This window comes from Fringilla coelebs (assembly GCF_963513975.1).
Source record: "Fringilla coelebs genome assembly, chromosome: 3".
In the NCBI taxonomy this organism is placed as follows: domain Eukaryota; kingdom Metazoa; phylum Chordata; class Aves; order Passeriformes; family Fringillidae; genus Fringilla; species Fringilla coelebs.
Window position 1 is genome coordinate 32,214,915 of NC_140030.1, and position 21,364 is coordinate 32,236,278.

The window sequence follows — 21,364 nt, forward strand, 5'->3', positions numbered from 1 at the left end:
GGTCAGGGACACCTTCCATTAGACTAGGTAGCTCAGAGCCCCATCCAAGCTGGTCTTGAACACCTTCAGAGTTGGGGCAGCCACAGCTTCCCTGGGAAGCCTGTTCCAGTGCCTCACCACTTTCCCTGTCTGGATTTTGGTGCAATACCTTGAAGGTAAACACGAAGTCACTCTCGTGTTGTGACCTGGCAGAGTTCTCTTAAATATGAAAGAAGGGAAGCAATAGACAAGAGCTCAGAGAATTCAGTAACTTTTCTGTCAGTGAAGTTCTAATCTCCACTGTGTTTCCTACTCCTCATAGGTGATTTTGGCATTGGTCTTTCTTGTGTAATCCCAGAATGGATGATGAGATAATTGACTGTCAGTTTCTCTACTGTGTAGCTAGCACAGTTCTGCTGTGCAGCTGGTAGGAGACTGAAGACCCTTCTCAGTGATTGGAAAATGTTGAATGGTCTGAACATGTTAGCATACAGATGGAAATAATTTCTTGAGCAAGATAATACCTAAATCTAGAAAAGAAGTGATAGATTTTTCTGCTTATATGAGATCTTTTTTATCTCATTGGCAAGTTTTTTCCCCTTGTTTCTAAAGTCTACTTGAAATAGTTAATTGCACATTCAAAACCTGAATAGAATGCTTTTAATTTAATATTTGATTTTATTTTGGTTTAAAATCAAATTAGGACCTTTCCCAGGCCCCCCAGTATCTTCTACTGAAATCAGAGGATTTGCACATAATTTCAGGAGTTGCCTTAAAGGTAACTATAGAAATTCAGTGAAATGAAAACTAATGGTTAGAACAAATAATGTAATTTAATAATTAAATCATAAATTCCCAGGACTTCTTTTAGATTATGCCAATCAAAATTTTGCTAGAGTCTAAAGAAGTTATAGTCTACAGTCGTCTTCATTTGAGACTGACATATTAGCATGTGACACACTAAAATCACCGACTTTTCTATAAGTATGTATACCTTTCCTGTTAAATTTTGCTGTAATAAGGTAAAGCATGTGTGACTTCATACTGATTTCATGCTGTAAGTATACTTTAAGAGTGTGTTCACACAGTTTTGTAGAAAATTGTTTCATCCTTATATATTGGCGTGAATAAAAGGGTATTTTCCATTGTATGGTTGTAACTGTGGAGTGAAAAGATGAAGAAAAATGTGATTTTATGTGCTCACTTTTAAGAAATATGCGACACTTCTGTGTTGTCATATTTGAACATGAGTGCCTGTAATTTATTTCTTTTTTTCACAATACCTTGCTATATTCACTTTCATAGCTTTCATAGATATTTCAAGGTGCATAAGTATGAACAGTTTCCTTGAAAAATATATTTGTTGGCTTCTATCAAAGAAAAAAAGTTGTTTGTTCTGGCAGCAGACCCAGCATTTTCATTTATGCTTATTCTGTGCTGGATCTGCTGGAGCTCTTCTAGCTTTATCCAATTAACTACTCATCCACAGTTTGAAAGGATGTGTAATATGTGATTTACTGCACCCAGGGGTAAATTAATGGTAGTGATTAGCACTTCAGTAAAAAAATAATTTAAATAATAGGTATCTGCTTTCAGCTGGGCAGTTTTTTTTCATTTATGTGGCTAATTGAAACATACAGTATGGCATATAACATCAAAAGAAGCTAGTCTTAGAGAGTGTTGTGAGTGTATTTGTTCTAGGTTTTGCATTGGAACAATCTAAAAAAATCCTAATGTAGCAGCATAGTTAGTTCTACATGTGCTAACCTGTGGGTTTCCAGTACAGCAGTTAGACTTGGGGTCTGTTCACAGCTTGCATGAAGAAGCACCCACCCTGCTCCCAGAGCAGCTACTGGAGGATTGCTGTTATTTCCTGTGATACGCTTATCCAAGCATGAAATAGATCAGTAGCATGTCTCAAAGTCTCTGATTTTGAAAGATTGGACAGGGGAGAAAGGCTGGGGGAAGCTTTCACTTGTACTTTTTTTTTTCCCCCAGATTATAATTTAAGTCATAATTGAATGAGAAAGTTTGGGGGGGAAAAAGAGGTCTATATAATTAGATAAAAATAATAATTAAAAAAATCATAAGGTAATAAAGAAGATGTGAGAGAGCAGGAAATGCTATGACCCACCTTTTCTTGCTTCAGATTATTAGAATATTAACTAGGCAGTAGTCTGTCTAACATTAAATGTCTTCTATTTGCAGAGCCAATGGAACAAAACCACAAATGACTGCGTATGGCATTTTTTTCCATTTGAATGCTCTAATAGATAAAAGCCTCACTAATCAAAAGAAATTGATATTGTCCTCTTATATACTAATACCCTGTAGTAATCTTTGTTAGTATGGGTCTGTAATGTCTAAATCAGTTTTTAATACCTTATATTCACTACTTTGCTTATGTCTAATAAACCCTTTAATAATCACATATACTGAATAACATCTATTAAAAATTATTATATAAAATTATTATTGCTATAAGGTTTTTCATATACCATTCATTTTTCACTGCCCTGTGTGACTTATTGCTCTTTACAGAATCAGGACTGTGTGTGTGTGTGTGTGTGTGTGTGTGTGTGTATGTATATATATATATATGTGTGTGTGTGTGTGTGTATGTATATATATATATATGTGTGTGTGTGTCTGAATGGAAATAATTTAAATTAAGTAGCCATTTCCTGTGCACTTCATTTAACTTCAGTTTGATTGTCATGACACTTTCACAGTTATAAAGGCTGGTTTTTATATCTATGTATTTGGTTTATGCTCATGTACCAATTTTCTTGTAGGGAACAAATGGCCACAGAAATGTCAGAAATATTGTCTAGGTAGGTGAGAAGGTATAACACTAGTGAATCAATCCTTTCATAAAAACAAATCACACATGAAATGGGTTGAATTATTATGAAATTAAAAGTAATGGAATCTGGATTTTTAAAAAGTGATAAGCAGATAAGTAAATTATTTCTTTCAGATAAATTACATTTACTGGTTTTTCAGCAATTATTTCTTTGCTATTTTAATTGATTATATTGAAAAAGAATAAGAATAGTTCACGAACCCTGTAATTTTCTGTAATTTCATTAATGCTTCTTCAGCTTTCTTCTCCTCTCACCTTTGATAGACAGAACACAATGCTCCACATGTTTTAAAGGCATATTTCTACAGATTCAGTACAAAGTTAATGAAGTAATTTAACAGTAATGTAACTGTTGTTGCATTTAATAAGGAAATATTCTAATTAGAGTTCCCTTAAAATAAAAGCAGTTTTGAAAATTTCCATGGTAAGACCATATTAAAAACCCTCTTAAGATATCCAAACAAAATCCCCTTCTGAGATACCTTGAATGTCAATGCAAGATTTTATGCACAGTGCAAAAGGAAAGATAAATATAGTTTTGGTCTGAATATACTAGTTGGTAAAAAACTAATACTCTGTTCAAAGAAACTTTTGTGACTGTCTTCCATATCAGCAAGTAATTAGAAAGTGTCTTCTGCAACTTGAGGGTAGAAATAACCTTTGACATTGATTTTATGAAGCTTACCGAAGAAGAAAAATGTTTAGAGATTTTGAAAGTGAATCTCTTGTTTAACAAGTTACTAAGCTATGTATATATAGGCTGAAAATGATCAGACTCACATGTTTGATGGATTTTCTAGTGGCATCATGGATGATTGGAATGCAGTTGGTAACTAAATTTTTCTCCTGCAGTGTTATTTTAAGAATAGGAATAAACCACATCATGTGTAATTAAGGTAGCGTGTGAATTTAAATGGCCATATTGTATTGCATATATTGACATAGTTCCAATGACAGTGTCCAATTTTTAATGTAGAAAAAGATGAAAAAATCTCAGGGAAAAATCAGGCTCTGCGTTCTGGTTGAATTTGAAATGCAATACCTCTCAGTATCTGCTTGTTTAACTAAATTTTTCTCACTTTTCATACACTGGAAACTTTTGACATGAGACTGTTCTTTTGTATTTTTAGTCTGAAAATACTGTTTATGATACATAACTCTCATATGGAGCAGTGAAGATTGAATGTCAAATGTGATGCTTCTCTTACTGCCAGACTGTTATACTTGAAGTCATGTAGAAAACAAGCAAGTGATCTTCAGAGTGCAGAGTAGTACCCTAATAGAAAGACTAAGCCATTCAATTGGATTAGCATTTTTAAAGATTACTAGTTTAACCAGAGAGGGTACAGCCTAGTTCTGCTGTGCTAAATTAGGCAGCAAACTCTTAGAGTGATGGGTAATGTTGCTAAATAAGGAAAATCCTTAGGATTTGTCAAATTAGGTTCAAGAAGGTTAGACACCAGGCAGTGGAAATTATTTATCAGGAATCCTTAATGTCCTTCAAGTATGCCAATAATAACAAAATATTAAAGTATATATTTTGAAGAAGTTTGTCCAGTTATTTGTTTTACAGTCATGAGTAGTTCTAAGTCAGAGTTAATTTTTTAAGTCCAACTTCTCACGCTCCAACTGGAAGCTGTGTGTGGACTCGGATTAGTAGTGAGTAGGCATTAAGCTGCTACTCCAACATCAAGATTCTGTAGTTTTAATTATACTGAAGAAATGGTTCAGTTGTTATTAAGAAGAATGTTAGGTTTATTCAATGAAATTTAAATTGCATTTTTATCTCTGCTTTCAAAACTGCTGTATCTGCATAAAGAAAAAATTCAGGTTATAATAGTTTTTTATAACCTTCTAATTAAAAAAAGAAAATAAACATTAAACTTCACAGTACCATGAGACCTTTATGGAAAAATAAATGTTAAAATAATATTCACTAGATTATACCTATTAATAGTGTGCCTGGCCCAATAATATTGTGGCAAAGATATTACTGCACAAACAGACCTTCCAATGAAAAAGCCTGTTTTTTTCTTATTGCATCAAGAACTTTGCTACCTTATTAAAGATCTGGTTTCTTTTGAAAAAATTCCCTCAGATCCTGAAAGAACTCAATTTTTGTTCTTAGTCATGAGCAGAGGCTGGTAAAATCTTGTGTCTGCTCTTGAATTCCTTAGTGTTTAAAAGCTGTGCTGATCCTCAGTGGAGATTGCATTGTTTTCAACTTATTTTATAAGCAAATAATCCATGGGAAGTTTTCTGTTCCTGAGGGAGGGTCTTCCACTTATTGATACCATATTTCTTGAAGAAAAAAAGAAATTCAGGGTTATGTTTATAGTATCTAATGTTCAGTTTGTACATGGAAACCTTCCACATTTTCCTGAAGATGATTGAGATTTTCGTAATAATTTCTCACTTGCATTTACTGTTGATTTACTTGTGTATTACTACATGGTGAAGGCCTTTTGCCTTTGGAAATCGGTCTTTCTTTACTGGTCAGCCTTTAGTCCAAGTGGCCTTTTTTACCTTGATATTTCTTGATGATCAATATCATCACCCCCAACCCCAGAATAAATATTGCTGTTATTAGATAGCCAGTATAGAATTGATTTGGTTTCTTCTCTCAAGTCAGGTTTTTATCAAAGAAAGAATATTTTCTCAAGCTTTGAAACAAGGATTTTGTCCTAGACCAATTTTAAATAGCAGAGGAAATGCCTTTTCTTCCTTCTCCTTGTTCTACTTCAGGAATATTTTTCCTTGTCTCTTTTTTGAATGGAACTAAAAATGTCTACTATCAGTCTTTTTTTTCTGGTTGGCACTAAGTAAAACCTACATCAGTGTGGGATGAGATACACAGAATATGTGTCTTTCCATGCATGAAAAGTACTAATGACAATTCCTTTTAATCTTTAGGAGGTCAATCAAATTATTATATGATTTTGTGTATAAAATATATTTTCATTTTCTCTTAATAATTTGAATGTCTTGAAAATATTTTGGTATTTTGTCTTAGAATTCTGCGTGTTACTATGTATGATACATTGTTGATCATGGGATCTCTTCCTCTTCTTAAAACAATTCCTTTTTGATCCTTGAAAAAAGACATATATATTTTAAAAATAATTGCAGGGGTCCTGCAGTGCAAGCCACAAAAGCTGCTGCTGGTACTAAGAAGCATGATCTCAGTAAGTGGAAATATGCAGAGCTTCGTGATACAATCAACACATCCTGTGGTAAGTGGTTTTTTTTCCTGAGAAAGAGTTCAAGTTGTAGTTATATGAAAAGTGATGCTTTCTTCCTATAACAAAGATAAAATATTTACATAAGTTTAAGTCAATAACAAATTCATTAAAAAAAATTCTCTTACCCCCAAAAGAACAATACACAAAGCTATTTCCATATTAAGGAAACAGACTTTCCATTGTTATGTCTTTTAGGGATTATATATTTATGATAATAAATATCTTGGTCCATAAAATACATGTTATTACTTCTTAATTAAGTTCACTCCGTTTGATGTATTTCCACACAGGGAATAGTAGTTATTATGCTTTACCTAGTATTTGCATGTTCTAAGAATTTTTTTGCTATCACTTCTTGCTGTCACCAGATCATAAAGAAAGCAAAAATATGTTCTGTTTTAGATATTCCTATTATTCTTTAATTTTCAAAATGTGTAGCTTCTTTTTGGAAGCTTACAGTGAGTGGGGCATTAACCACTTTGGCCTCAATGCTGTGAAGATAGATAAGAATTATTCCTCTTTTAGATATCACTGTTTCTTCCTGCTTATTGAAGGCAGTTAGTTAATTTGTGATTTAAGATCACTCAGAATTTCTTCCTGGATGTAGAAATTGGAAACTAACGCATTTTCTTTTAGTGTTTTTACATATGGAAGACTGCTGCAATGTTTTCATCTATGTAGATAATGCAGTAATAAGTGGAGTTCTTTCCTCATGAAGCCAACTTGGATACTCTGAGATAACTAATGAAAAAGCCTTGTCATCATTCAATTTTTAGCATAATGAAATTCAGAAAAAATTAAATACATACATGAAAAAAGAGTACAAATCTAAGCAGTCAAATTTGTTTTTCTTTTTTTTTTTAGTTGCAGAAATAATGTTCAGCAGTGCAATTTAATATTTTTTTATGTGTTTCTGCGCTGCTTGCGTTGTGATACTGTCAACAGAAATATTTGTAGCACTTTACTGCTTCAAATGTCCCAGTACAACAGCTACTTTGGGGATTGCCTTTATTCTAAAGCAGGAAAGGATTCGTCAAACTCTGAGGGACTTTTTGGGCCATAAAACACAGACCCTGTGCTGCAGAGAGTGAGGGGCTTTTTTATTACATTTTATCATATTAGTGTCACAACTTGATCTCCAATCATATAGAAAAGCATTTAATGAATAATTGTTCTGACTTTTCTCATTCATGCCTTCCCCTTCTCATTTTTTTGGGATAGATATTGAACTCTTGGCAGCTTGCAGAGAAGAGTTCCACCGAAGGCTAAAGGTGTATCATGCTTGGAAATCCAAGAATAAGAAACGCAATGCAGAAACAGAACAGCGTGCTCCCAAATCAGTCACAGACTATGGTGAGGAGAGATAATTTTGTGTTTATAGTAATTTTGGTGCTAATATTCTAAAGAGAACATTTCTGGAATGGATTCGGGGTTTGCTAGGTTGAAGAAACTTGGAGTTTTTAGGAGTGTTTTGTGTTGATTTAAGGTAAATATTTTGGAAAGATTAAAACTGGCAAATTCTTCACAAAAATGAAAACACTTTCAGTAGAGCCAGCTACTTATGCTGAACAGCTCTCTCTTAAAACCTTTTCTCACATCCAGCTGACATCTGTTAAAGAGTTTTTGATCTATTGATACAGGTGCTGGCATTTTTGTTAAATGTTCATTGCTGTGCTACTTTAATATTTCATAATATATAGCCATGTAGACATAGATGTAGAGACTTTTAAAAGGTGCTACTAATTCTGTCGTTTACATCACTGCTTACATACATCATGTTACATCCTCCTTTAAAAAAATCTGAGTGTTGATACTGTAATTCTGGCTCATGGGGTGACAAATTTTGCATAGACCCTGTTTTCTATTTAGACCCCTTATTCTACTGATTTCACAGACAGGTGTTTATTGACAAAGCAGCACACTAATCAGAGTAAGTTTGTTTTACATTCATCAGTAAAGTGTGGGAGTTTAAGACTGCCAGACCTGGAAGTTCCATACCTGGTTTCTGGAGTGATATTGACAGAATGGACTGTTACTCTTTTCCCAACATCCTGCTTTAAAAGTCTGGTGATCATCTGTATAAAAGGAATCTAAGAAATTTATGGAATCACAGTAAATGCATGGAATAATTTAGTCAGATCATTCCTTTTGTCTTTTGGTTCCATTATATTTGATATTTGTGTTACTACCACACGGTTCATGGGAGAGACAAAGGAAAGGGAAGATGGGGAGAAAGTGCTCTCCCCAAAGTCACATGAGCCTGAGATTAAGGCATTGTCCTCGGACATGGAGAATAAACATCCCAGGGAATCCAGGTGCCCTACGTCATCTCAGTCCATGTACAAAGATACCTCCTTCCCCTTGATTCATTTACTTGAGTTATACATTGCTTGAGCATTATCTGAGTTTGAGGTTTTCTGCGAATGTATGGATACATGGCAGGCAAAATCTGGACCCCTGGAGAAGATGTTATCAAAGAAAGGGTCCTTGTGTCTGAAATGTGGTTTTAGGTGCTTAAGAAAGCTTGTGACTGAAATGGCAGGAAAAGGCATTTGAAGCACTTCTGCAAGGTGAATTGCTTTGAACATTCTCTCTGGAGCTAAATGGATAAAATATTCATACATAGTATTGCTGATGGGAAGTATCAAAGAGCAGATGATTAGATTTTTGCACACAGAGCTGAGAATATTCAAATTCTTACTTTCATTCAGACATTTGCTGCAATCTTTTCTGTGTTTTTTTATTGTATTTTTTTAGCTTCATTGAAATATGGCATAATATTTCTGAGTAAGAGAACCTTGCAGTTCGGAAGAAATTGATAGTGACCTTTAGAGACTCTTAATGTTAATGCCAGTATAATTCTTTGCATTGCAGATAATTATACCACATGGGCATTTCACTTATATATGTATTGTAGTCATCTGAGAAGGTAGTAAGAAGAAATTCTGATTTCTAAGGTGTTTAAGCTAAAAGTCTTTCTGGTGTCAGTGGATGTGGGCTTCAAGTGATGTAGTTTTTCCTTTACATCTCTTCATTGATTTAATGTACTTTTACAGTATCCTTTAATGTAATTTTATCAGTATCCTTTATTTAAATTCATACATTCAGTATAGAAGCTAAGCACTGGTTTGTATATTATTACTGGTATCAACAGAGGTCTGGGAGTCTTTTTCTAGCAAATGTCAAAAAAGAAAAGTACTACATTAATTATCTAGCAGATTTGTCAGAGCAATTTGGGCTTAGCATATATACCACTGAAGCTTCGTAATAGGAATTGCAAATTATTAAGGTGATTAATTTTGAGGTTAAATCCCGATGAAAATAGGAGTAGAAAATGAGTAGAAATACTTAGAATCTGCATTTATGTTGTAACTAGAATTCCCATTTGTCTGTTATCAGCATTGGTGAAAAATGTTGATGTTGTAATGAAACCATAACTTATAAAGGATCAGCGCTTTCATGTTTTGTTCAACATGTAATATTTGTTCACAGATTTTGCACCATTTTTGAGCAACTCAAGTAAGTGAGGAGACAGTTGTTTAGAGCTAACTTTGAAGAATAGGAACACTTGAGAGCTCTATACTAACATTGATTGATCCAGTGTTTTGCTACAAATGTACATAGAAGTTAATTGTAAAAACAAAAATTATAATTTGACAATGTTATTCATCTGATGGTAATTATTCATTACTCTAGTAATTTAAAAATTTACTTGTCTTCGTGAAATCCTACTCATTTGAGGAGTCATGAGAAGGGAGAGTGATGAAATAACCTTGTTATGGAAATTATTGGAAGGTATCATCTCTTATTTTTTTTCCACACCCCCAAACCCCCCCAAAAAATTCTTGTTCTAGCTTTTTTTTATTTTCTGCACATGGCTTTTTGTTGTAGCAAAACTCTGGAATCAACATAATATAACGACTATTTTCCTGGCACACAAACTAACATTCAGGTGATGGTTTCTTCTGAATAGAGAGCCACAGTTCTATAGCACCAAGTAGAGGCTCTATTGGCTGCTTAGCATTCCTTTTCTCTAGATTTGCCCTTGGATTTAGATATGCTTAGGGGTAGAAATGAGCCTTAGCAATTACCATTGCAGTGCAAAAAGTATTCAACAATACTTAAGCATTGATCTGCTGGGATAAATGTTCAGACAATTTGCAGAAAATTAAATTAGTTTTTTATGTCCTCTGTCTCCCTGGAAGGTGTGTGTTTCATCAGAGTTGATGTATAAAAGTAGCATTCACGTGTTAAAATCTGTGTGCCTTTTTTTTCTATATTTATTGTTAATGCACACATTAAAGAAAGAGATTTGATATGTATAACACATAGGGGTTTTTTAAGGTTCTGCTTTTCAGGTTTAGAAAAAATATTTTTGCTTGAATCTAAGCAGAAGAAATTTCAAGGTGCAGTTGCTAGTCAATATTAGTCCTGTTCATGACTGTAAAAATAAGTAATTAAAAGTAATTGTCGTTTTTCATATTATTAAATGTTAGCTCAGAAATTCCCTTTGCCACTCAATAGACAAGGAAAAAAATTGAATTAACTTTTAATTATTCCTTTTATGCTGAAACTTATAAAAAATTAATCCTGATTTTCTTCTGTAGAGATGGTAAAGGTTCTTAAGCAGGGTATCTGTAACAGTGGTGTAAACCACTAAAACAAGATCAGTAAGAAACTTTTGCAGGGGCAGTTATTAAAGGAAAGGGTGTTGGTTTTAAGAGCATTTGCTATTTAAAACTAATTATGATAGTGTATATGTAAGATTAAGAAGGCTGATCATTTGATGAATTAACATAGAGAGTATCTGCTTTTGTTTGAAAGCGCGTTTCTCTCCAGAGTCTGAACTATGGGGAACTCAAAAAGTCCAAATATGCATGTGAAAAATATTTACCAAAAATATATATGAAACTTGAAAAAAATTTCATGTAACTCTCTCCTTTAGAAGTTTAGTCAGCTGATCTTAATGGTCTGAAATAAAGAATTCCTTGAAAAAAGAAAGCAGCCAGAAATTACTTCTAATGCCATATTTTGATTTATAGAAATCTAGGCAAAAAATTGTTTGTTGGCAACTTTGTAATAAGCAGTATTTATTGTCAACATTTCTATTAACAAATTGGTAACTTTTAACAATATTATACATTCTTTTGTGTTGACTGTCAGACATCAAGTGATGCTTTGTATGTTTGTAACCGAAAATGCTTCTGTGTGCTGTGATCTTTTTCTACAAAGAAATGGACTGAACTAAAGCAATTACTGATAAATGTTTCCGGTTGATAAGAAATTTTACATGGGAAGTTTTACCTTAAACATTGATTTAAAGCAGAATATGTTATTTAATTTACTTTGTTTTGTTTAAACATGCCATTGGGCAACATGTGGTACACCAGCTAACATGAGCCGTTTCTAACCAGTGTTTTAGCTGTTGCAATTAATGTATGAATGTACATTATATGAGATGGGAGTACTTTTTAGGTACTTGCTGAGACTTCAAATGACCTTGAGAGAGAATCTCTTGGATTTTGGGGGGCTTTATTTGTTTTCTTGTTTGGTTTGTTTTTTAATGTGCTGACTAATAAAGCAAGTAATATGGCTTCCTTGTTTTCTAATTGTTTTGTTCACTTGTTTTTGGGGGGATGTTTTGTATGATAGCACAACAGAACCCCACAGCTCAGCTACCAGGCAGACAACAAGAGATTGAAATAAACAGACAGCAGCGCTACTTCCGCATTCCCTTCATCCGCCCTGCGGACCAGTACAAAGACCCCCAGAACAAGAAGAAGGGCTGGTGGTATGCACACTTCGATGGGCCCTGGATTGCTCGGCAAATGGAGCTTCACCCTGACAAGGCACCCATTCTGCTTGTAGCAGGTTGGTATTGAAAGTTCAGAAGGTTCAGAGTTGATAGCAATTTCATCAGCAGTTCTTATCTGAGCAGAATTTGAGGATTTGGGACTGCTGCTGATGGTGTCCAAATGCCCAAATATCATTAGGATGTGTAACTGGTCCTATATTTTACTTCTACACGTACTCCAATTTGGGAAGCCGAGTGGGAAATCAAATGGAAAGGGTTTTATTATTACAAGTCCTCAGATTATTCATTGAAATGGGGACAGTGTGAAGATAAAACATCACAATTTATCTGGGAAAGGTCTACTCATTGTTACACTGTTTTTTGTAATTCTTTGAAATTCCTTGTCATTCTGTAAAAAATTACAAGGAGTTTGTATCAAAACGATTTGTGCATATGTTACATCGTCTTTCCATAGCATGGGGATAATAGCAAGCTGATGCTTTTACCCTATTTATGCTACTTAGTATGGGAAAATAGCTTTTTAATCCTAAGAATTTCAAATAAATGTTGCAGTGGATAGGTAGAGATTTTTCTGGTAGTGAAATGTATCCTCCTTTTCTGGAGGGTAAGGAACAGGCTAGAAAACACTGGAGAAATGCTGCTTACGCTTCTGTGTTTTGAGATTTTGTATTTAACTTAGAGACTGAGGAAAGGCCATAGCAAATTTGTTTCACTACAGAATTATGCTTTACTAGCAACAAAAGTTTATTTTCTGCAAATTGTTTTAAGTAGAATTCTTTATACCAACTGTTGCTGTTCAGTGCCAAAGCCCATAGCTAAAAGTAGCACTGCCGTCGTGAGTACCTGTTAAAAATAAGATTATGATTTAGCTTCTGAGCCACACATATAATTTCATTGGATTGCCTATGTTTGTCCCGTTTGGTAAAACTGTTCATTTTGGGTGGTAGGCTGACAGATTAGCTACTTGATCCAAAGTCTGGAATTCTTAGTTTTTTTGCTACATTTAACTATAAGTAAAGCAGTTCACGGTGAAGTGGCCTGAAACTGAAGGTATATGTAATCCAAATGCGGTTGTCATCCTGTAATGGGTTTCAGAAGAATATATCAAGATGATGATCTTTCAGCTTCTTCTCTTTATTCCTTTTGCTTGCTGTTTAAGCACAGCTTTGTCAATTGCAGCATCTGATACTAGTTTATTCTCATACTGTTTTAGTGTTCTCTGTGTAACAAAACACCAGGAAACTGAAAAATGCCTGTATCTGAGGACTCTCTCATAAGCTCTGAGGTCTACTGGCAAACCAGATCTACAGAGAGGGAATGCAATTAACAAGGATCTAATTTTTATTGATTGGACCTTTGAATTATGTAAAATTTGTTTTCTTTTTCCCTTTACCATTTCAGGTAAGGATGATATGGATATGTGTGAGCTTAACCTTGAAGAGACTGGCTTAACCCGAAAGCGAGGTGCTGAAATTTTACCGAGACAGTTTGAAGAAATTTGGGAACGCTGTGGAGGCATCCAGTATCTCCAAAACGCAATTGCAAGCAGACAAGCTCGCCCTACCTATGCTACGGCGATGCTGCAGAACCTGTTGAAATAACTGGGCAGTCGGCACAGGAGCGTTCGAGATGAGAACCTTGCCCACGATACAAAGGGAAGAGTTCCTCTGTGCTACAGAGGGCCTAAACGTTCTGTAATCAGAGTAGAGATGTTTAATATAAAGTGAACAGATTTTATTAATCATGTGGTTTGTTAATTCACACTTCATGATGTTTAATTTGTGTAGTGAACTTTACTAGGTTTGAGGACCCTGAAGAAACTTCAGGCAGTGTAGTTTGCTGCATTTTGTTTTTATGTTGCATTTTCTTTAGCAGTTTCTGTTATAACTCTTAACACTTTTAAGCAATCTGTTTGTACTTGGGTACATATTGCAAAGAACTGCACTGCAACCACCTTTTTATAAGATTCCTTCTTTAAAACACTGAGTAGCTGGCTTCAAGTGGTGGTCTAGTAAAGAGAATATGCTATTTCTAATAACTGGAATTGCGAGGCCTTAGCTTTGACTTCTGTTATGGAGAAGTTGGAGTATACTTTTATATAATCTGAGACATTTTATGTCCTGATTTGCAAACTGGTTAGTGTCTGTATTTAATGATTTTTGTTTTTCCAGAACCTGATATGAAATCCTCCTAAACTTGAGACCTATAAACCCCTGTTTCATTCATTCTCTGTCTTGGTTTAAGAGAAAAGGTTTTCTGTACATTCCAAGAAAAGCATTCATATATGTCAAAATAGTATAATATTGGAGGTCCTCAAAGAATGTACTGCTTTTTAGGGCTGATACCAGTTCTCTTGTAGATTTTTTTTTTCTCTCTTTTTAGTACAAATCTGCTTTAGACTTTATTTTTCTGACCACATTTCTATTAGCAATTCTTGGACAGTTTGTTTAGCCAGGTAGTGTAATTTCAACATATTACACAAAATTGTCCAAGCTTTGTATCTGAAGGTATATAAGATTAAGGATAGCATTAAGGGAAATATGTTCAGCTTTTTGCTGGCAGTATAACTTAACTGAATATTGAGGCCTGAGCCTCAGAAATCCACTTTATTTTAACTGTAACAAGATATACAAGGTCTGTAACTTTCGTTAGACTGTGTAAAAAATTGGTCCAATAACATAATGTATCTTAATACTATGTGCTGATGAAATAGCTACAATTTTTAGTGTACTGGAATATCATAGTGATTTGGATGCTGAGCTGTATATTAATCTCCTCTATCAAGTTTCATAGCTTGTAACAGTTCCTTTATTAAGCCGCTTGTTTGGGGAGTTTTTGTGGGTGGGAATAATTAATTTCATACAGTTTTAAGATGCACCTCTTTCACTTATGTGAACATTACTTTACCTTGCTGGCCAAGATTTCAACAAATTAAACATGACCATTTGTTATCTCTCAAATAGAAATCCAAAAGATAAGTAGCTTGATGTCCAATTACATATCCTGATTTAAAAATGAATTTTTGCCCTTTTTAATTGACAGTTTGCTTACAGTATGAAATAATTTCTGCACTCCTTACTGAGCATGAAACCTCCTGGAAACTTTCATTTTTAAAATGCGTAAATATACTTAATTTTCAAGAGAGGTGGTTCTGTAGCACAGACAAAGCTCCTTGCTGACCTTAGACTGTGGTTGCATGCCACAGTCTGCTTGTTGTCATCAACACACTCCTTATGGGAATAATGTTGGAGATATTCAAGGGGTATTTAATTCTCTACACACCCACTGTGTCAGGGAATCTCAGCTTCTGCTGCAGACCCACTGAACTTCCTGCTCATGTGATTGCAAATAAGAATTTTACCCAAATTCTTCACTGAAACAGTCATTTTTTGGCTGGAAGATGAAAGGAGAAGTGCATCAGACTGCTGGCTGGAAAGTTGTGTGCAAACCTGTGCTGTGTTGCGTGAGTTTAAAGGTGCAGCTTATGAAATTTAGATTACTGGTTTAATATGTTATTGCTTTGGAACCAAAATGTGACAGCTTCTAGTCCCCAAACACTTAGCACTGCAAGAAGCTGTGCTCGTTCATGCGATCCAAGGAAGAAAAATCACTGACTTGACCTGTGTTTGTTTCTGTCTGGGTTTTGATTTAACACATTCCATCTCAGTGTATGTATCTTTAAAAATCCATGGATCTTATGAGATTGAATATTGCAAGCAAAGAACCTCAAATCTTATGTGTGTGTAGGTATATACACATATATGTGCTTAAATATTTTAGTATGTATGTGTGTAAACATACCTGCAGGGAACTTTAAATAAAATTAATTGTATTTTTCCACTCTCTTCCTTTAGTTATATCAGGATTTCCTTGACTGGCATTAGAAAGAATATTTATTCATCAGAATGGGGTGTATGGAAATTTTTCTTTACTAAATGACTAACAAATACGAGCTATCATGAAAATAAAATGGACTTTGAAATAGTGGAAGAGAGTCTGGTGGCTGGATATCTTAAATGAGATGTTCCCGCCTCCCAGCATTGCTCCAGAAGTATGCCTGAGGGAAGCAGAACATGCATTCCAGAAATCAGGGTATTCTAGTTTGCACAGTAGCAGGCTGCTTTTTTCCCCCTTTTTTTTTCACTCCACACCAAAAGCAGCTTCTGCTCTTAGTTTTACTTATCTTTTTGTGAAACATAATTAATTTTCAATTAGTTTCAGATTATTTTATTTTTTTTACATGTCTGGCAATATTTAACTGCCTACCAATGGTTTCCATGGTCCCTTGTACTGTGTCAGATAATTAAAGTTGGTTGATTTGGAGAGAAAATACAAAAGGAGGGGAGAGGGTTGATATTTAGGACTGTAGTATGACCTGATGCGTATCTGATCTATAATTATAGAGAAAATTATAGAGGTTTTTAAAGCACGTTGGCTTGGTACTCTGTGTGTTTCATTTAAAAAATAAAAAAAAATACTTCCTGCCTGTCAGTGAAACTGTTCATTACAGTTGAGATCTGCTTAAAATGTTCCAGAAAGCAAAGAATAGGAAGAGAATCACCACACTAAGCTGCATTCCTGACTAGGTGACCTAGGAATATGCATTTTCTTGAGAATGCTTCTCTGAAGATCCTAAGGTCATTCAATAATTGTCTTTTATCCACTGATAAGATTGTGGGTTTTTCTTTACCTAGTTGAATCCTCTGGGTTTTTCTTCAAATATCTTTATTTTAAGTATTTAATGACCTCTTAATACTGTACTGAAAATTAAAAATAGAAAATAAACACATTCCGTGTTGAAATCTTACTTGTATCTTCTTACTGTTTTGTCTTTGAAGAGTTGAAGCATAAGGGTTAATTAAGTTATGAGAAGGGTAAAAATATTCCTTTTCTGGTTATGTCTGCTGTTTTTCCATGAGGTGTTTTTGGTGCTTAAACCTACTTTTTAAAGCTTTATTCTAGTGAAGATTTTGTCTTTACTTTCTAAGGTAAGTGTTCCTCCAAAATAACATTCTGTTATTAGAAAATTCTGATTTTGTTATCTTAAATCTCAAGCATCATTTTTCAGTATTTATTGAAACAAGTATATTTTTACTTTCAATACATATTTTTTAACATTTATTGCTATCACTTCCAATGTCTATCATTTGCTATGCTATGTACTCTGCATCCTTTTAATTTTAGATTGTGTCAGTCAGTGCCTGGTGACACCGACTCTGCTGCTTGGAACGTGTGCGCTGTGGGGGAAGCTTTATGTTTGGGATGGAGATGTGGTATTGCTTTTGTGGGGATATGTTTGTTTGTTTGTTTGTGTTCCCCTTAGAGTCTTAAAGAACTTTCTCATCTTAAGGGCCAAATCACAGGGGTAGTTTTTTAATTTAAAAAGATTAAAGTAATTCAAAGGTTATCTAGGAAATGTAGTTTTGTTTCAGTTTCTGTATGGCTTTTTATCAGCAATTGTAACTTTGTATCAGTTTTAAAGTAACATGATGAGCTTAAGTGCAATATTAGGTACCACTTCAATTCCCTCTGAAATTTTCAAGTAAATAATTTCATTATGTTTTATTGAAATACAAAAGGTTTACGTCCAGCAAATATATTTGGTAATTAATAGTTGAGAGTGATAAATACAATCATGAATAATCATTATTAAAATACACATTTTAAAATTACTTATTTTTTAATCTGGCCAATGATAACTAGTATAGGTTGAAATACACTAAACACATACAAAAATACATTTGTAATGGAAAAAAATGGAATGCTATTAGCATTCTTAATGCATTCTTAGCTTACATGAGCAATAGTGAAAAGCTAGCATTTGTAGGCAAGGATGACTTCCAGTGCCCTGCAAAAAGTACTTTTAAAGTAATTTGATTCTGAAGTGTTACTGTGTAAAAACATATCTTAGGTTTCTTCTTTATTTTTCTTTCCTACTTAGATAAAGTAAGTAAAATCACTATTTCAGCTGTAGAAAGTCAACCTTGTGTTCTTGGTGCACTGCCTTCATCCGTACGCAGTCACCAGTTCCGGTGGTTTTGCAGGCAGACCTGTGCAGTTGTTTGGAATTCGTAAACAGTTCTGAGCTGACTTGAGAAGGGAAACGAGAGTTCAGTCTTTGCTGTGGTAACTGCACGGCACGAAGTAAGAATTGTCACCAAATCAGCTGCTGTCCTGAATACATGGAAGTTTCACATCTGGATGAGGGGTTGTCATCCAGGATAGTCATGAACTTTGTAGAAGCTCAGTTTGAGCTGTAAGTACAACTTCTGGTGTGCACCAAGCAGCAAACCAGTGCCTGAATACAACACTGGTGCAGAATATAAATAGAGATATATACTCAAGAAAAGGATACTCAAGGTGAAATAATGTTCTGACTTGAATCAGGATTGTTGATTCATAAATTAATAAGCCTACAAAATACTTAATGGCCACCCATTGTCTGCTTGGATTTCTACAAAAACTAACAGTAACTTCTCAAAATTATTTGTGTGGATACTGACTCCAAAGTGTAGATTCTCATGTGCAATTCTAATCTACTCATTACCAGGAGGGTGCTTGTGAATACAAATTTTTGTTCTGAAAAACTCCACATATTGTACTTCAGCAAAAAGTTTGAAGTCCTAATTTCACTGTCACTAGAATTAAACAGTTAAGTGAATATGTAGGCATGTGAAAATGATGTGTTTATTAACAGAAAAATAGGATCTGATGTTCATAGAAACACTTGAAAAATTAAGTCCAACTTCTGTGTGATTTGCCATGTGACCATTCAGGGAGGGAATGAAGAAGTTCCCAAATGCTTTTAATGTGGCCTTTGGTCAATGACAGCTCTAATTTCCATTCACCATTTGCATCAGTGTGTGTAAGGAAGGTTAATATAGGGGTATAGAAATGCACTGAAGCTCCATTGACATTTTTACCAAAATGGTTGTAACATACAATACTGAAAAATGTCACATCTCAGCAAAATCTGTTTCTAGCACTCAGCTCTTAAATAAAACAGTTAAGATGTGTAAGCACCAGAAGCTTAATGCATGCATCTTAATAGTGGGGACTTCCTACCAGGCATTTTAGACATGCTCAAAAGCTGCTCAACTTGGTCCTTTGTTTTCCTTCAGTAAAACTATTTTTTTAATGTGCACTGATTCTGATTTTAGAGCCAAAATACTGTATCTTTAGGAATCCTTTTTTTTTTCATACTCATCCTGAAGTCCAGTCTTGAATAATGCAGACCTTCTTTCTTGAATACCTATAAGAGAAAGTCCCATAAGACGTTTGAAAAGCATTGTTGAATTTGAAGGTGTACTATTTACCTAATAGTTAATAGGCAAGGTCCCACTAAAATCTGATAATTGTAGTTCATCATAAGAATCAAGCTTTGAGAAGAGAAGGCTTCAGATAGACTTTCTAGTGGCCTTCAGTACCTAAAGGGGGCCCAAGAAGGAAGGAGAGAGACTTTTTGCAAGGGCAGGGAGTGATAGGACTAGAGGGAATGTCTTTAATGTGAAAGACATTTAGATTAGATGTAAGGAAGGAATTCTTAACTGTGAGGGTGGTGAGGCACTGGAAGAGATTGCCCAAAGAAGTAGTAGATGCGCCATTCCTGGAGATGTTGAAGGTGGTTAGGTCATGAATGACTAATTGGGTAAAACTCCACCCAATTAAAATCCCCTCTGATAAGTAAGTTTTGCAATAATTTTCCATGCAGTGATTCTATAACTGAACTGGAGACATTTTTCATATTTGGGAAGGATTTGAAGGTTATTTAAACTTCTACTGGAACTTAACACCTATTTTCATAGATGCCTTTATAAATACAGAGCTGTACTTTGGATAATACATCCTAAAAAGCTGTCACTGCTGTCATTACATATTGCAAACCAGAATGTAAATACTGAATTCTCAATTTGGCCTACAAGCTCTAGAGAGTCACATCCTGAAAATTCAGTTTAAGTGCCATACTCTATTTAAAAAATTTTAGCCCTGAAGGAGTTTTCTAGATTGTGAAATCAAAGTGCTCCTCTTAATTTCAGCTAATGAAAGGTGTTCTACTTTCATTTTCTTCTGCCATTGACTTTTTTCAAGTCATTAAAAACATGTTGAATGTAAGGGTGATGTAAACATTCACTGTGAACTTAAGTAACAATGAAAAATCGACACCCAGTTTTTTTAAACCCATTTCAATTTTGTGGTTGCTGGATTTCTCACTACTTTAATTTACTTAACTAGATTCTGAGAAGAGCTTTGTCAATGTACTTTTGGCAATTCAAATATGGTCTAGATGACACAGACCATGTTTTCTTTCACAGATGTGCCATTTTATTACTTTAATAAAATATTAATTCTTTTCCATGTAGAAATTTTAAGTAGTTTAGCTATTACGAAAGTTTATTGGTCTACAGTTGCCCACAGGCGCATTTCTTTTAAGGTGGGTGTAAAATACTAATTGCAAACATCTGTGCTCCTGCTTTTATGGCCAGCGAAGCGAGTTCATTCTTGAGCTTTTCCAAACTGCTACTCCCTGTTGCTCTGTCCATTTCTACCTTTGTCCATTTCTATCTTTGCATTCCAGTTATCCCATTTTCAGCTCAATCTGTAGCTGTACTTGAAGAGACCAGATCTGGGAATGATGAAGATCAGTGACAATAAATCTTTTCTTTATGGTATCTTTGCGTGTTCCTTTATTTGTGTCACAACAAACATGTTAGGAGCCTAAGATTCATGTAGTTGATATCCTGTCTCCCAAAATGTCCAGCTAGTGCCAAGGGCACTCCTGTACTGGTATTCCCCACAAGAACAATGGGTGCTAACAGCTGCAGCAAAACCTTTTTATTACTAATTGGGCTGTAATTCAGAAAAATTAAAAATGGCAAAGTAAAAGCTTTTTTTTTGTACTTATCAAGAGGACATACTCAGATACATCAGAAACAGTCTGCCAGTTTCCGAGGAAGTTTTGACTCAGCTTTTTTCCTTTCTGTCTTTTTTTGCCCCACAAAGATACAAGGGGTTTCAAGTAGCAAAACTTGAAATAATACTTGAGATATGAGCAGTATTCTGCTCAAATTAGAATTCCTACTTGTCAAACTCTATGTAGCTTAACCAGACAGAGTGGTCTGAGATTTTAAGTGAGCTAGTACAGCTATTTAAACCTCTCCTTTGGGTTGCATATTGTGTTAATTTGTCATTTCAGGTATTTCTTCTTCCTTCACATGATCCAGTGACTTCCACATTACCACATGGTTATACAAAATAGAACTTTGTTGCATAAAAGCATTTAAGAAGAAAATGTAGTTGTCATGTCAAGCATCAAAAAATCTGAGCTTTTCTTTATATGCAATTACTACAAAGAGGCTTCCTTTTGACATTAACAATGGGACACAACAGATTTTTAAGGTTCTTGAAAATAGTCACAAACCTTGGTTTTGTCTGGCTGATGCTGGAAACGAAGAATTCCAGAGA

The 21,364-nt window shown here is 34.6% G+C and overlaps 1 protein-coding gene across 5 annotated transcripts in view; it reads left to right on the forward strand.

Annotated features, from left to right (window-relative positions):
* MYO6 (myosin VI) overlaps nucleotides 1-16,680 on the forward strand; it is a 101,438-nt gene extending 84,758 nt beyond the window's left edge. Inside the window, exons 29-35 of one of the 5 annotated variants that reach the window (XM_084203727.1) lie at nucleotides 2,188-2,217; nucleotides 2,775-2,813; nucleotides 5,975-6,078; nucleotides 7,309-7,440; nucleotides 9,580-9,606; nucleotides 11,740-11,958; nucleotides 13,304-16,680. In XM_084203727.1, coding sequence (XP_084059853.1) covers nucleotides 2,188-2,217; nucleotides 2,775-2,813; nucleotides 5,975-6,078; nucleotides 7,309-7,440; nucleotides 9,580-9,606; nucleotides 11,740-11,958; nucleotides 13,304-13,503 — 751 coding nt within the window. In that variant the 3' untranslated portion in view covers nucleotides 13,504-16,680. The remainder of the gene's footprint in view (nucleotides 1-2,187; nucleotides 2,218-2,774; nucleotides 2,814-5,974; nucleotides 6,079-7,308; nucleotides 7,441-9,579; nucleotides 9,607-11,739; nucleotides 11,959-13,303) is intronic. The other 4 variants (XM_084203728.1, XM_084203729.1, XM_084203730.1 and 1 more) reach the window with 4 other exon arrangements.
* Nucleotides 16,681-21,364: the final 4,684 nt, after the last annotated feature.